Source organism: Scyliorhinus canicula, chromosome 7 (assembly GCF_902713615.1).
Source record: "Scyliorhinus canicula chromosome 7, sScyCan1.1, whole genome shotgun sequence".
Taxonomy (NCBI): domain Eukaryota; kingdom Metazoa; phylum Chordata; class Chondrichthyes; order Carcharhiniformes; family Scyliorhinidae; genus Scyliorhinus; species Scyliorhinus canicula.
In genome coordinates, this window is record NC_052152.1 from 28912092 (window position 1) to 28929651 (window position 17560).

A 17560-nucleotide genomic window follows, 5' to 3' on the forward strand; every position below is an offset into this window, starting at 1 on the left:
ATTAATCAGAGTTGATAGTGCATAATACTTTAATTAAGGAACATTAGCATCCCTCAACCTTGACGAACACAAAATTAATTTAAAAAAGCAATCCATGGCATGCCAAGACCAACATCTCATGGGCTAATGAACTTTAAAGTAAATTGTTCAATTGATGTGCTCAGCTTAAGCATATGTGGTTGGAATCTATAAAAATATACTTTACATTAATGTATTATGCTGTAAAATACTATATTAAAAAGTTTTAAAACATATTTGCTTAAGTACCACAGTCACCTTTGTTGATGTAGGCACAAAAGAAATGTTCACTTCTGCTGAAAATGAACTTGAGGCTGGATTCTTAAAGCTACTGGAAAGGTTTGCATCCCACCACAATTGCTGAAATCAGACTCTAAAAGGTAAAAATCCAAGGTGGCCAAATATGGTTTAAAATTTTATCTATAATTGAAGTTTCTTACTGTGCTTATAGGGAAGAAAGGATTTGGAGTCCGCCCAGGCCGATGATTGATTCCCTCGTTGCGCTCGTACACGGAGCATATATTGTCCCAAAAAGATGATGTCTGTCGAAGTGAAATCACACTCTGTATGGCTGATGGTTTCACATCCCTTCACATCCTTCCAGTTTCCAAAATGACTAAGAAGAAACAAGTAACAATTCCATAAATTGCTACAAACGAGGTTTATAAGATTGTCGTGTTTCGGGATGGTGTCTTTAATTTAGGATTAGAAATAAAAAGGGTTTATATAATCTGTTCCGAAGTTTTCCCAACAGGCCTGGGAGGTGTGGCTGTTAAAGGTTAACAAGAGGCACAGTTTGCTGGGAAGGTCTAACACAGCTTCAGTGTTTACAGTGATTAGGCTGCTCATCTCCAAAATCACAGAATGTTGGATTCTAAACAGTTACACTTTAAATTGTCCATTTACTTCCAAGATGGAATAGAGATGGACATCTAAAAAAAAAAGTTAATTGACAGTTCTACCTGGAGACAAGGTGCTTGTGATTCAGATTGCCACGGAGATGGGCTTTGAGAGCAGCAGTGTTTTTAAAGATTTATTTGAAAGCTCTCAGATACAGGCAGTCTGTCGACATTGGGGGAGAGAGAAACGTGGCCAGAAAGTTTTGCTTAGCTTGCGCTCGAGAAAGAATCTCCAGGAGAAGTTCTCACTATGAAAGCCAGGCGTGGGGTTAAGTTACCAGGCTAGTAAAAGTTACCAGGCTAAAAGAATGGAAGTAAACCCTCAGGAACCAAGATTCAATTTTGGACTGGTTCCGGGGGAAGGGACTGTCTATTCAGGGATAGGGTGAAGTATCACTGTGAATCAAAAGATTTTTGGTTGAGTTAAAAATAAGAGGATAAATTTCTGTTCTCTAGTTTAAAGTATTATGTTCCCTTCTAAGATTGTGTTTAATCAACGTAATTTTTAATTTGTAAACTGGAAAATGGGATTAGAAAAGATTGGTGTTTAATGGCCGGTACAGTCACGACAGGCCAAATCTTGCTGTGTGATCCTTCAAGTTGGTTACTGAGAACTTGAATTACTTTTTAAAAAGTTAGGTATCGGTTTCTATGGAGATCACAGCAAAATTATAAATTTATTAAAGGCTAGCTTTCTTTTCAGACAAGTTGAAGAGACATTAATGCAAGTGCAGCTTCATTCAATAACATGCAAAATATCAATGCAAAGCATCAAGACAAATCTTTGGTGAATCTTATAGATACTGGTCAGGAGATGAACCAGAATAAGTTACCCCAACACTTCAACTTGACTGAACCAAAAGATATAGAAAATAGCACAGCATAGAAAAAGCAGACATGCAAATTAGTTATGGTAATTGCAATTTGAGAATTATACCCACACCATCAACAAAGAAAAGTTCCACAACATGATTAAGTTGTAATTATGTTCACAAAGCTTTACACGCATACTTACATATTTAGGTTCACTGTGCTGTTTACCTGTTGTGCTTGCTGGAACAGTCTAACAAGATCAGAGGACACAGTTTGAATAAATTGAAAATATATTTTATACAAACCTTTTTACTCGTGAATAGAACATACTGACTGGCAGGTTCACAGGTATAAAAATTGAGAGAGGAGATAGATGCTAGTCTGGGAACATTACAGCAAAAATGGACAACCTTTTTGTTCTTTCTCATCCCATAGCATCCATGTGTAGCAAACGCTCTGCAAGTACCTTTATTTTTACATGGGATGAGAGCATTGTTGGCAAGGATAGCATTTGTTGTTCATCACCATTTGCTCTGGAGAAGGTGGTGACATGCCACCTTCTTCAACTGCTGTAGTGCATCTGGTAATCCATTTTAACAGGGAGTTGATAAAAATGGAGTGGTTTCCTAGGCCATTTCAGACTGCAATTGAGAGTCAACCACATTGGGTCTGGAATCCCATGCGGTTCAGACCAGGTAGGAAAGATTTCCTTCCCTAAAGGATACTAAAACAATCAGTATTAATTGTCATGGTCATCATTACAGAGATTAGCTTTATCATTCCAGGCTTTTATTATTTGAATTTACTGATTAAGTTCAAACAGTTGTTTTGGTAGTGCAGAACTTGGGTGTTGCTGAGTAAATACACATGTTGTTGAAGCTTTTCCTCTTGCAGTCAGGACAATTCGCAAGAATATGTAATGTGAAGGGAACAATTTATGCTTCATAGGAAGATTCAAAACAGGAAGGTTGACTCTGATCAAGGCATTGCCCTGGAAAATGAACCTCAGAATGGCTGTCACCTATTTTGATTAGTTTGAAACAGACACAATGTGTGTACGTGTTCTTTCTGTTTGCAAAGAACAGGGCCCTGTGTATTAATGCATGTAGCTTCTAGCATGCGTAAGCAGACCATATTATGACGGTTGGTCTGTTGCCTGCTGTCAACAGCTGAAGGGACATTCGATTTGATATGATCCGCCTGTCTTTGGGACGTATAGCCGACATGTTTGGTATGTTTGCACAATGTTCACGCCTCCTCAGATACCAAAGCAGTTCATGATCATCGCTGAATCTGCCACTGACGGGCAGCACAATGGCACAGTGGTTAGCATTGCTGCCTACGGCGCTGAGAACCCGGTTCGAATCCCGGCCCTGGGTCACTGTTCGTGTGGACATAGAACATAGAACAGTACAGAACAGGCCCTTCGGCCCTCGATGTTGTGCCGAGCAATGATCACCCTACTCAAACCCACATATCCACCCTATACCCGTAACCCAACAACCCCCCCCACCTTACTTTTTAGGACACTACGGGCAATTTAGCATGGCCAATCCACCTAACCCGCACATCTTTGGACTGTGGGAGGAAACCGGAGCACCCGGAGGAAACCCACGCACACACGGGGAGGACGTGCAGACTCCGCACAGACAGTGACCCAAGCCGGAATCGAACCTGGGACCCTGGAGCTGTGAAGCATTTATGCTAACCACCATGCTACTGTGCTGGAGTTTGCACATTCTCCCCGTGTTTGCGTGGGTTTCACCCCTACAACCCAAAGATGTGCAGGCTATGTGGATTGGTCATGCTAAATTGCCCTTAATTGGAAAAAATAATTGGGTACCCTAAATTTAAAAAAAAAATCTGCCACTGACAAACATACAGGGGGCTATCATTGACCAGAAACTCAACTGGACAAGCCAGATTACTGCTATGGCTACCAGAGCAGGTCAAAGTCTAGGAATCCTGTGGTAAGTAACCCACATCCTGACCCCCCTCCACCCAAAGCCTGCCCACAATCTACAAGGCACAAGTCAGGAGTGTAATGGAATACTCTCCACTTGGATGGATGAGTGCAGCGCAAAAACACTCAAGAAACTCAACACCACCCAGGACAAAGCAACCTGCTTGATTGACACCCTTCCACAAACATTCAACCCTTCCACAAACATTCAACCCTCCATCTTCGACAAACACCTAGATTCACAGTATAAAAGGGATCCAGCTACAGTGCAGACTTTGTTTGCACTGAGTGCTGAACTTGGTGCATTTGAGTGCTACAGTGAGAGTTTGGTGACTGAGGGAGTTAGGTGAGGAGGGAGCAAGGTACTCCTTTCATTTCATTTCCGCAAAGAGCGTGAAGGGAGCCAGGAGTTTAGAGTGCAGCTGACTGGAAGCAGAGTCGCAGGACGGAGGTCCAGTTGGTCTACAGGACAGTTATATTCTGTAAAGTAAGAGGGGGTGGAGGCTAGGGCAGTTGCATGCTCCTCCTGTAGGATGTGGGTGGTGAGGGATATCACCGGTGTCCCTGCTGACTATACCTGTGGGAAGTAGACCCAACTCCAGGTCCTCAGAGACCGTGTTAGGGAACTGGAGCTGGATGAACTTCGGATCATCCGGGAGGCAGAGGGGGTTATCGAGAAGAGTTACAGGGAGGTAGCCACACCCAAGGTACTGGACAAGAGTAGCTGGGTTACAGTCAGGGGAGAGAAAACTAACAGGCAGACAGTGCAGGGATCCCTCGTGGCCGTTCCCCTTCAAGACAAGTATACCGTTTTGGATGCTGTTGGGGGGGATGACCTACAGGGGGAAGGCTCGAGCAGCCAGGTCTCTGGCACTGAGTCTGGCTCTGGGGCTCAGAAGGGAAAGGGGGAGAATAGAAAAGCAATAGTAATAGGAGATTCAATGGTTGGGGGAATAGATAGGGGATTCTGTGGTCGCGAGCGAGACTCACGGAAGGTATGTTGCCTCCCGGGTGCCAGGGATGTCTCGGATCGTGTCTTCAGGATCCAGAAGGGAGAGGGCGAGCAGCCAGAAGTCGTGGTGCACATTGGTACCAACGACGTAGGTAGGAAAAGGTGTGTGGAGGTAATAAACAAGTTTAGGGAGTTAGGCTGGACGTTAAAGGCTAGGACAGACAGAGTTGTCATTTCTGGTTTGTTGCCGGTGCCACGTGATAGCGAGGCTAGGGATAGGGAGAGAGTGCAGTTGAACACGTGGCTGCAGGAATGGTGTAGGAGGGAGGGCTTCAGGTATTTGGATAATTGGAGCGCATTCTGGGGAAGGTGGGACCTGTACAAGCAGGACAGGTTGCATCTGAACCAGAGGGGCACCAATATCCTGGGAGGGAGGTTTTCTGGTAGTCTTCGGGAGGGTTTAAACTAATTTGGCAGGGGAATGGGAACCGGATTTATAGTCCAGCAACTAGGGAAGCCGATATTCAGGACGCCAAAGCGTGTAGTAACGCAGTGGGGAAGGTAACACTGACAAAGGAGAGTACTTGCAGGCAAGGAGATGGGTTGAAGTGTGTATACTTCAACGCAAGAAGCATCAGGAATAAGGTGGTGAACTTAAGGCATGGATCAGTACTTGAGACTACGATGTGGTGGCCATCACGGAAACTTGGATAGAAGAGGGGCAGAAATGGTTGTTTGAGGTCCCTGGTTATAGATGTTTCAACAAGATTAGGGAGGATGGTAAAAGAGGTGGGGTGTGGCATTGTTAATTAGAGATAGTATAACAGCTGCAGAAAGGCAGTTCGAGGAGGATCTGCCTACTGAGGTAGTATGGGTTGAAGTCAGAAATAGGAAAGGAGCAGTCACCTTGTTGGGAGTTTTCTATAGGCCCCCCAATAGCAGCAGAGATGTGGAGGAACAGATTGGGAAACAGATTTTGGAAAGGTGCAGAAGTCACAGGGTAGTAGTCATGGGTGACTTCAACTTCCCAAATATTGAGTGGAAACTCTTTAGATCAAATAGTTTGGATGGGGTGGTGTTTGTGCAGTGTGTCCAGGAAGCTTTTCTAACACAGTATGTAGATTGTCCGACCAGAGGGGAGGCCATATTGGATTTGGTACTTGGTAATGAACCAGGGCAAGTGATAGATTTGTTAGTGGGGGAGTATTTTGGAGGTAGTGACCACAATTCTGTGACTTTCACTTTAGTAATGGAGAGAGATAGGTGCGTGCAACAGGGCAAGGTTTACAATTGGGGGAAGGGTAAATACAATGCTGTCAGACAAGCATTGAAGTGCAGAAGTTGGGAACATAGGCTATCAGGGAAGGACACAAGTGAAATGTGGAACTTGTTCAAGGAACAGGTACTGCGTGTCTTTGATATGTACGTCCCTGTCAGGCAGGGAAGAGATGGTCGAGTGAGGGAACCATGGTTGACAAGAGAGGTTGAATGTCTTGTTAAGAGGAAGAAGGAGACTTATGTAAGGCTGAGGAAATAAGGTTCAGACAGGGCACTGGAGGGATACAAGATAGCCAGGAGGGAACTGAAGAAAGGGATTAGGAGAGCTAAGAGAGGGCATGAAAAATCTTTGGAGGGTAGGATCAAGGAAAACCCCAAGGCCTTTTACACATATGTGAGAAATATGAGAATGACTAGAGCGAGGGTGGGTCCGATCAAGGACAGTAGCGGGAGATTGTGTATTGAGTCTGAAGAGAGGTCTTGAACGAGTACTTTTCTTCAGTATTTACAAACGAGAGGGGCCATATTGTTGGAGAGGACAGTGTGAAACAGACTGATAAGCTCGAGGAGATACTTGTTAGGAAGGAAGATGTGTTGGGCGTTTTGAAAAACTGGAGGATAAACAAGTCTCCTGGGCCTGACGGGATATATCCAAGGATTCTATGGGAAGCAAGAAATTAAATTGCAGAGCCGTTGGCAATGACCTTTTCGTCCTCACTGTCAACAGGGGTGGTACCAGGGGATTGGCGAATGTTGTGCCCCTGTTCAAAAAAGGGAATAGGGATAACCCTGTGAATTACAGGCCAGTTAGTCTTACTTCGGTGGTAGGCAAAGTAATGGAAAGGGTACTGAGGGATAGGATTTCTGAGCATCTGGAAAGACACTGCTTGATTAGGGATAATCAGCATGGATTTGTGAGGGGTAGGTCTTGCCTTACAAGTCTTGACTTCTTTGAGGAGGTGACCAATCATGTGGATGAAGGTAAAGCAGTGAATGTAGTGTACATGGATTTTAGTAAGGCATTTGAGAAGGTTCCCCATGGTAGGCTTATGCAGAAAGTAAGGAGGCATGGGATAGTGGGAAATTTGGCCAGTTGGATAATGAACTGGCTAACCGATAGAAGTCAGAGAGTGGTGGTGGATGGCAAATATTCAGCCTGGAGCCCAGTTACCAGTGGCGTACCGCAGGGATCAGTTCTGGGTCCTCTGCTGTTTGTGATTTTCATTAATGACTTGAATGAGGGATTTGAAGGGTGGGTCAGTAAATTTGTAGATGATACGAAGATTGGTGGAGTTGTGGATAGTGAGGAGGGCTGTTGTCGGCTGCAAAGAGACATAGATAGGATGTAAAGCTGGGCTGAGAAGTGGCAGATGGAGTTTAACCCTGACAAGTGCGAGGTTGTCCATTTTGGAAGGACAAATATGAATGCGGAATACAGGGTTAATGGTAGGGTTCTTGGCAATGTAGAGGAGCAGAGAGATCTTGGGGTCTATGTTCATAGATCTTTGAAAGTTGCCACTCAAGTGGATAGAGCTGTGAAGAAGGCCTATGGTGTGCTAGCGTTCATTAGCAGAGGGATTGAATTTAAGAGCCTTGAGGTGATGATGCAGCTGTACAAAACCTTGGTAAGGCCACATTTGGAGTACTGTGTACAGTTCTGGTCACCTCATTTTAGGAAGGATGTGGAAGCTTTGGAAAAGGTGCAAAGGAGATTTACCAGGATGTTGCCTGGAATGGAGAGTAGGTCTTACGAGGAAAGGTTGAGGGTGCTAGGCCTTTTCTCATTAGAACGGAGAAGGATGAGGGGCAACTTAATAGAGGTTTATAAGATGATCGGGGGAATAGATAGAGTAGACAGTCAGAGACTTTTTCCCCGGGTGGAACAAACCATTACAAGAGGACATAAATTTAAAGATGGTGGAAGATATAGGGGGGATGTCAGAGGTATGTTCTTTACCCAGAGAGTGGTGGGGGCATGGAATGCACTGCCTGTGGAAGTAGTTGAGTCGGAAACGTTAGGGACCTTCAAGCGGCTTTTGGATAGGTACATGGATTATGGTAGAATAATGGAGTGTAGATTAATTTGTTCTTAAGGGCAGCACGGCAGCATTGTGGATGCACAATTGCTTCACAGCTCCAGGGTCCCAGGTTCGATTTCGGCTTGGGTCACTGTCTGTGTGGAGTCTGCACATCCTCCCCGTGTGTGTGTGGGTTTCTTCCGGGTGCTCGGGTTTCCTCCCACAGTCCAAATATGTGCAGGTTGGGTGGATTGGCCATGATAAATTGCCCTTAGTGTCCAAAATTCTATGATCTATGATTAACCTAGGACAAAAGTTCGGCACAACATCGTGGGCCGAAGGGCCTGTTCTGTGCTGTATTTCTCTATCTATCTATCTAAACAGTGGAAACTGTGTGCACCTTCCACAAGATGGACTGCAGAAACTCACCAAAGTTCCTCAGAGAGAACTTTCCAAGACCGCTGCCACCTAGATAGACAAGAGCAACAGATATCTGGGAACACCATGACCTGGAGGTTCCCCTCCTCCACGTTACTCACCATCCCAATTTGGAAATACATCACTGTTCCTTCAGTGTTGTTGGGTCAATAGTTTTGGAAATCCTTCCTTAACAGCACTGTAGGTGTACTTACACCTCAGGGCCTGCAGCAGTTAAAGAAAGCAACTCACCACCACCTCTGAAGGGCAACTAGGGATAGGCAATAAATGCTGGCTGAGCCAGTGCGCCCACATCCCAAAAATTATTTTTTTTAAATTGCACTGTTCAACTAAACAAAATAGGCAACAGCAATTCTCTGGTGCTTTCCCTTGTACAATGGGTTGACCAGAGTCAATTTGCCTAGTTTGAATTTAAACAAAGCTTGAAGTGTAAATGAAGCATGAATTGTTGTTCCCTATTCATTTGGCATTTTTGTAATATTGTCCCGATGAGTGCAAGACAAAAAACTTCAACAGCATTTCTTTTCTCAGCAATACTCAAATTATGTTTAAATTCTACCAGGTGCGTTGTGATTTGAATCTGTTGTCCTTGCAGCATTAGCCTAAATTGCTGGATTACGAGGCTAGTGACATTATCACTATACCACTAACTTCCTCGCACATGCAAAGGGAGTAAGAAGGAAGCGATTTCTCATAATAATCCCACCCACCCAACACAAAGGGGAATACTTGATGATGAGAAACCAGGATCTTGAGCTCGCCGCCAAAGCTGTTCTAATGCACTGTGCCAACTCTTCATACCCTTAATTTGCTAAAAACTGACTGACCACTGGCTGCATGAGATGTTGCTTCACAGCGTCAGGGACCTGGGTTCAATTCCTGCTTGGGTCACTGTTTGTTCAGAGTCGGCATGAGTTTCCTCCGGGTGCTCCAGTTTCCTTCCACAAGTCCCAAAAGACGTGCTTGTTAGGCAAATTAGACATTCTGAATTCTCCCTCAGTATCCGAACAGGCACCGTAGTGTGTCGACTCGGGGATTGTCACAGTAACTTCATTGCAGTGTTAATGTAAGCCTATTTGTGACACTAATAAAGATGATCTTGTCACCAGATTCTACTGGTCTCGGCCTCTGGCAACCAGTATTTCCAATCTAGCTTTACTACTCTGCAGCGAAGAAACAATCGGTTTGATCTGAAGCAGAGAGATGTACAAATAGAGAATGTCTTAAAACGAAATTTATTGGGGCTCAAGGAGGCAGTGGAATTTCATCAGAATAATGCCGATTGGAGGGCAAGACAAACATAGCTCGATTGAGTGGTAAATTTAACAAAGGTCCTCTTTGCTGTCAAGTTTTAGCTGCGAGCTCCCACAAATTTGCAGAAATTATTTTAAGGCTACATTCGTAGGGCTTGCAAAGCAGGAGGAACAATCCTTATAACAGACACCAGTAAACTCTTCCCATGTTCTTGAGATGCAAATGCAAACACACACATTTATCAGTACTTCTTTCCCACTCAGTTAAAACTCTAAAACACATCTTTATCATCTCAAAGACTGACTTCTCCAATTTCTTCTTCCTTGTCTCCTTGCTTTCACCAACTTGGAGAAAGTCTTGCACTCCTAACAGCACTGTTCTGATCAAATTCCACTGTTGCCTTGCACCCAATAAAATTATTTTTTCAGGCCTTCTCCATTGTTTTCAAATCGGTCCGTGGGTTTGCCAGTTCAATGCTCGTTCCAGCCATATATGTGTCCATGGCTTGCGCTCCTCCAAAGCTGGCTACACCTCATTGTTCACTGATCGCATTTTACTATTGATATCTGTTAATTGCTTGGTTCTCTGGAACTCTCACCATTAATCCCTCTTCCAAACTGCCTCTGGGAAACCCACCGCTCCAATATCCTTTTGGGTCCTCCTCGTCTCTGATTCTCTTTTCCCTGTGTAATTTCCAAACTTGCTTCTGCTCTACAAAATGATGTATCTGTATAGAAATGCAGGGTGGCAGAAATACAACTTAGGAAATAGGAATAATTGATGGCTTACCTTTTGTACTGTACAGTATAGCTTACACTGTCGTGGCTTCTCTGCACATCATCCCATTTAAGCACATAGTTTAGATTAAAAGCACGTATCTGTAGATTTGTAGGCCTCTGTATTTCTCCAAACGCTGCCAAAAATTAATACAAGGCACTGAACGTCATATGTACGTCAAAGTAAAAAACACTCTACAATTCCAAAGGTTTTACCATTCCCCAAACAAGCAGAGGCTTGGTTTATTAACAAGATATTAAAATTAAAACATTTCCTTTCTTCCTCTTAATTAATAGCACTAGTGTTATGTACTGATTAAAGTGAAGGTGTGCTCGCTCCCTACCTCCGGTATTGAGCTTCCAGCCAAGGCACGAATCATGTACATGTATACACGAGGCTTTCCTGGAGTATTGATTTACAAGCTTTTTTTGGGAAAAGCTGAAGAAAAGTTATAATGCCTTACTTGACTCAAAGTGCTATTTAGCAGAAGCATGAAACCAAATAAGCTTAATGACAACTGGAAACTGTTCACAGGAATATGCTGGGTAACCATAACGGCAAAAATCAGGAGCTTTCAAAGCAACAAGTTCAGTTTAAGAGGGCATTAACCATTCTTGAACAAGCTGAAAGAGGAGGGAGAGGGAGAGAGGGCAGGGATCAGTCCTGGAGGTGGGTGTGGGGAAAAGAGTCAGAGTGGGTCGCATTGGGAACTTGAGAGGAGGGATTCTCAGCGCATCATAGGGGTACCCCCTAAATACGACGCTGGGGAACCCGGAGGTTATGGGCCTTTGACTTTGCCTCTTGCAATTGATATGGTTAACATGTGGAGAAGGTGGGGGAAAGCAAATTTACAGCTGTACCTCTCTTACACAAAACTTTGAAACAAAGAATTGAGGCAATGGTAGATGATCAGAAATAAATAAAGCACTTAAAAAAATCATACGTATATGAAGATTGATGCATAACCTTTGCTAAATGTTATGTTGTGTTTTTATTGGTGGCTGTAGCCATATTAATTTTCAAGCGTTAAGTCACATTGGAAAATAGCTTCTAATGCAGTGCTCCAGTATTAGTCAACTAGAACATCACAAACAAACTTTATAAAGAATTATATTAAAAACATTGACATTTTATCATAATAGAAAAAAAAAGTGATATTACACAAGTATAAAATATTTTTTCAGGGCCAGAGAGGTTTCTCAGGAGTAGTTGTGACTTAGACTCTATTAAAACCAATGTTTAAGACCACTTTTTCCGGCCAAAAGTCATGGCTTAGACTATTACATCAGTAACGGTTGAGGGGTTAACATGCATGCTTGATCCTCTAGTTGCTAGGAAGCTGCGGAATGGCCACATTAATTCAGTTTTCCACCTATTATTAAAGGCAACTGAAGTCTGTTAAATAAACCTTTGAACCTGATCCTCTGCTCAATAATCTTAATCATATACTTCTGTTTCAAAAATAAACCCTAGCCCAAAATTGCATTTCTACTGCTTTTTATAAAACACATCCTTCCTTGGTTCCAGGTTTTGAGTGAGTTCACCTTCTACACTTGCACTCTGCAAAGTTCCAGACAATTTTCTCTCTTTAAAATGGAAAATAAATTGGCATTTATCTCAGTTACTAACCCATCACTGTAATCGCTTTGTAACTTTTATGACGACTAGGATTTCTTTTTGCTACCATTACGCACGTTGAGAAGTATTTGGTTGGTTTCACTCTTGCCTTTCCAATTATAGCCTGGACATTTAAAACAATGCTCTCTTCCCAACCCCACAAACCCTTTGGTAACAATGATTTCACAAATCACGGACTGCCTTTTACACAAGTATGCATGGTAGTTTTGTGGTTACAGCATTTGTAAAATGCAAGCAAAATGCCCGAAAATGTGATGACATTTGGTGCATGTGCCAAGGAGAAAAACACACAAAACATTACATTGGTGATGGAATCTGATGTTGTATTACTCGATTTTGATAACTTGTCTATTTTGCCCAAGAACAAAATTAGACTAAATACAAGTACCGTGACTACAGGTCACAATCAATATTAAACATATAACTTTGTGTACCTTAAACAGATTATTATGGGCGAAACGATCTAGTAACTGTAGAGGTGAGGGGTCATAAAGACACTGTACTTCCTCTTTTGTTTTTACAGTGGACACGCCATGACAAAGGACATCTTGTTGAAATTAGTGTACAATCTGAGTCTATCTTAGTCTTCACGTGTACCGTACAGCGGTTCTTTAGGCACAGGAGTGAAAACAAGTACAAGATATGAAAGCAATCTTCTTTAGGCGATTTACATCAGACAAGAGAACAGTGGGCGGTGAAATAAGATGTTCCATGCATGACTGTGCCCTTCAAAAGATTCAAGTGGATGACTGAGAAGACAGGCAATTGGAGCACACAGTTGAGGTATGTGAAATTTCATTACTAAGACAAATTAGTTTCAGATTTAACCAAGTGGTTCTTTAAAAAGATCTCCAGCAGAAGTCCCCATCCCCGAGTGTCAGAAACCGAGACAACGTGCCGGATTCAGCATCACAAGCAGTCTGAGAAAATGTCTCTGATTTTTCATTGCTCCCATTCAGAACAAAGTTCTACCAGAACGTTCAATGACTGGTAAAGAGTCACAAGAAGCAATTGGAGCTGTTTTGATACCACAATTCACAAAGTAAAGTTATGAAATGAAATGAATGAAAATGAAATGAAAATCACTTATTGTCACAAGTAGGCTTCAATGAAGTTACTGTGAAAGGCCCCTAGTCGCCACATTCCGGCGCCTGTTCAGGGAGGCTGGTACGGGAATTGAACCGTGCTGCTGGCCTGCCTTGGTCTGCTTTAAAAGCCAGCGATTTAGCCCAGTATGCTAAACCACATATATCAGTAGAAACTTAAGGAATGCTTCATTATTAGCATCTCTTTATAATATATATTTGTTTTGAAGAAAATCTCTCTCTTATCAACCTCTCTTCTCTTGGTATGGGCAGTATGATGTTGCTAAACAGGATCCAAAGTCAAAATGCACCACATTATTAATTTTATGTATGAAGGTTCAATCAGTTAAGTTTAATGGCAACTAGATTTACAGTATTTGAATAAATAACTTGACTGTCGGGATCAAAGAAAATCCCTGCAAATCTGATTAAGAATAGAAAATAGGGCAGCACAGTAATTAGCACTGCTGCCTCATGACGCCAAAGACCCGGATCGACCTGGGTCAACTAAAACCCCTAGCTCTCTCGATTTCAGCCCGAGTTATTTCAATACCATTCACATAGCACTTTCATCACCACACTTTACATGTGCCCCTATTTAAAATTTCACATCTTATTTGAAATATTTTCAATTTATTTTCTAGTTTTTGAACAGCCTGAACTGTAGTCTTATTTGCACATGTAGTAAATTCTCTTGAGATTATACATAGAAAATAGGAGGAGGAGGCCATTCGGCCCTATGAGCCTGATCTGCCATTCATTATGATCATGGCTGATCATCAATTTCAATACCCTGAACCCACCTTCCCCCACCTCTCCCTATATCCCTTGATCGCTTTAGCCCCAAGAGCTATATCTAATCCCTTCCTGAAATTACACGTTTTCGCCGCAACTACTTTCTGTGGTAGCGAATTCCACAGATTTACCACTCTCTGTGTGAAGACATTTCTCCTCACCTCAAGTGCTGAAAGGTTTACCCCTTATCCTCAAACTAGGTCTGGACTCCCCCACTATAGGGAACATTCTTTCTCAATCTACCTTGTCTAATCCTATTAGAATTTTATAAATTTCTATGAGATCCCCTCTTATCTTCTCAACTCCAATAAATATACCCTAACCGAATTAGTCTCTCTTCATATGGAAATCCTCCCACCCCAGGAAACTGCCTGCAAACCTTCGCTGCCCTCCCTCCATAGCAAGAATAGCCTCCCTCAGATATGGCTGAAGGGTGCAGGAAACCAAAATGGCATACAATACTCCAGGTGTGGCCTTACCAATGACCTGGGCAATTGCAGTAAAACATCCCTATTCCTAAACTCAAATCCTCTCACTATGAAGGCCAACATACTATTTGCCTTCTTTATCCCTGCTGTACCTGCACGCTTACTTTCAGCGACTGATGCACGATGAAACCGCTAAATTGTTGATACTTTCTCTTGGTCTCTTATTTCTATCTTAATCAAATACTGCCCCATTCTATTTCACTTTCCATACCTGATATAATATTTTCACCCACTTGATTAGTCACACTGTTAGAATCATAGAATCCCTACAGTGTAGGAGGCCATCGGCCCATCGAGACTGCACCAATCATTAGAAAGAGCACCCCAGCTAAGCTCAAGCCCCTACCCTATCCCCATAACCCCACCTAACTTTTTGGATAATAAGGGGCAATTTATTATGGCCAATTCACCTACATCTTTCAAGTACATCTTTCGACTGTGGGAGGAAACCCACGCAGAGAGAAAGTGCAAACTCCACACAGTCATCACCCGAAGCCGGACTTGAACCTGGGTTTCTGTTGCTCCGGTTTCGTACTGAAGCCTCAAATCCCACTAGTTGAAGGGATAAACTGTTTGTCCCATACTATTGTCACACTAATGCCACTGCATACTTTAGTAACTTTCAGACAAAAAGTAGTTTTGAGCTGAAGGGTGCAGGAAAAAGAAAGTCTTAACGGCACGCGACACAAGATACTCTCATCTAGCAAAATCATAGTCAATATTAAAGTGGGGATTAATTGGGTTTGGTAATAAGGCCCTCGATTCTACATTGATTCATATACTTAAAGAATGGAAGGTTCTTTGAGGCACCAGATGACTGTCGGCACCGTAACAGCACTTGCAGGGCAGGTGGAAAATGTTTAAACAAAGGAAGTCCAGCAATCTTTTCCAAACCTTTCATCTAACACGAGTGTTGCAAATACGCAATAAAAAAAGTAACCATGTGTGTACTGGAAATTTGAAATAAAGACAAAAAAAAGACCAGAAATACAAAACACGTCTGTCGTCAGATGAGGTTTGAGGTTCTGAACAAGGGTCTATTTCCAAATCTATCTCTTGGAACGGTCGGGTGGGGGGAGTAGACCCCTATTTTCTGTTTTTAATACGAGCTTTCAGAGCACTGCTCCTTCCTCAGGTGAATGAAGAGGTATACCTCTTCATTCACCCGAGGAAGGAGCAGTGCTCCGAAAGTTCGTGTTTGAAACGAACCTGTTGGACTTTAACCTGGTGTTGTCAGACTTCTTACTGCGCTCACCCCAGTCCAACGCCAGCATCTCCACATCTGTTTTTAATCGCAGACCCCCATGTTCAAGACAGGTTTGAGTCCAAACAGAACAAAAAGCTAAAGCCACAATCTTTTGACCAGCCAAACACAAAGTGGAGGAGAAAATTAAAATTAAAAGAAAGGAAGAGAGAATGCAGGGGTAACTCAGCAGGCCTGGCAGCATCTGGGGGGGGGGGGGGGGAAGAGAAAAACACATTTCGAGTCAGGTTGGCTGGAGAGGAGTCATACTGGACTCGAAATGGTCAACTCTCTAACTCTCTTTCCCCACAGATGCTGCCAGACCTGCTGAGCTTTTCCTGCATTCCCTGTTTGTTGTTGATTCCAGCTACCCTAGTATTTTGCTCATTTAAAAATTAAAAGTTGGGTCCAATAAAAAGGGGCGGTGCAACCCACTTGATTTCCAAGCTGGAAGAGCAAGTGTTTGAGCCCAGCAGAGTTTGGGGGGGAGGTTAGGAGGGGCCGGGCCCGGGCTCAGCCCTGGAGGAAGGTCCAGGCCTTACCTTGGACTGTTAGCACCACCGTTAGAAAGGCCCGGAAAGCTGCCGCCATGCTAATCTCCTCTTCCTGCCCTCGCTCGCTCCCCCGTCTCGAAAACTACCTCCTCTGCAGCTTCCATGTGATTTACAGGAAACTCTACGCCGCAGAATAAGCTCATCGCGGAAGATGTCTGATAAACATCCGCAAGACATCAGTGGCCTAGCCGAGTCAGTGCACCACTGCCCCCCAGCGGCCCGGCCGAGTCACTGCCCCCAGCGGCCCGGCCGAGTCACTGCCCCCAGCGGCCCGGCCGAGTCACTGCCCCCAGCGGCCCGGCCGAGTCACTGCCCCCAGCGGCCCGGCCGAGTCACTGCCCCCAGCGGCCCGGCCGAGTCAGCGCGTCGCTACCCCCAGCGGCCCGGCCGAGTCACTGCCCCCAGCGGCCCGGCCGAGTCACTGCCCCCAGCGGCCCGACCGAGTCAACGCGTCACTGCCCCACACCGGCCCGGCCGAGTCAGCGCGTCACTGCCCCACACCGGCCCGGCCGAGTCACTGCCCCCAGCGGCCCGGCCGAGTCACCGCGCCACTGCCCCCCAGAGGCCCAGCAAGTCAGCGCGTTACTGCCCCCCAGCGGCCCAGCCGAGTCAGCGCGCCACTGCCCCCAGCAGCACGATGTGGAGATGCGGGGTTGGAGTGGGGTGAGCACAGTAAGAAGCGTTGACTCGGTTGGGCCGCTGGGGACAGTAAGAAGTCTTACAACACCAGGTTAAAGTCCAATATGTTTGTTTCAAACACGAGCTTTCGGAGCGCAGCTCCTTCCTCAGGTGAATGGAGTGCTCCGAAAGCTCGTGTTTGAAACAAACATGTTGGACTTTAACCTGGTGTTGTAAGACTTCTTACTGCCCCTCAGCGGCCCAGCCGAGCCAGCGGGTCACTGCCCTCCAGAGGCCCAGCAAGGCAGCGGGTCACTGCCCCCAGCGGCCCAGCCGAGTCAGTGCGTCACTGCCCCCCAGCGGCCCAGCCGAGCCAGTGCGCCACTGCCCCCCAGCGGCCGAGCGGAGTCAGTGCGTCACTGCCCCCCAGCGGCCCAGCCGAGCCAGTGCGCCACTGCCCCCCAGCGGCCGAGCGGAGTCAGTGCGTCACTGCCCCCCAGCGGTTCAGCCGAGCCAGTGCGTCACTGCCCCCAGCGGCCGAGCGGAGTCAGTGCGTCACTGCCCCCCAGCGGCCGATCGGAGTCAGTGCGTCACTGCCCCCAGCGGCCGATCGGAGTCAGTGCGTCACTGCCCCCCAGCGGCCGATCGGAGTCAGTGCGTCACTGCCCCCAGCGGCCGATCGGAGTCAGTGCGTCACTGCCCCCCAGCGGCCGATCGGAGTCAGTGCGT

The 17560-nt window shown here is 44.9% G+C and overlaps 1 protein-coding gene across 2 annotated transcripts in view; it reads right to left on the bottom strand.

Moving 5' to 3' along the window:
• Nucleotides 1–16442, bottom strand: part of LOC119968817 (interferon alpha/beta receptor 1a-like) — a 30794-nt gene extending 14352 nt beyond the window's left edge. The window contains exons 1-4 of one of the 2 annotated variants that reach the window (XM_038801642.1): nucleotides 16202–16442; nucleotides 10423–10546; nucleotides 1933–1980; nucleotides 459–634 (exon numbers count right to left, since the gene is read on the bottom strand). In XM_038801642.1, coding sequence (XP_038657570.1) covers nucleotides 459–634; nucleotides 1933–1980; nucleotides 10423–10546; nucleotides 16202–16250 — 397 coding nt within the window. In that variant the 5' untranslated portion in view covers nucleotides 16251–16442. The remainder of the gene's footprint in view (nucleotides 1–458; nucleotides 635–1932; nucleotides 1981–10422; nucleotides 10547–16201) is intronic. The other variant, XM_038801644.1, reaches the window with a different exon arrangement.
• Between the last annotated feature and the right edge of the window lie 1118 nt (nucleotides 16443–17560).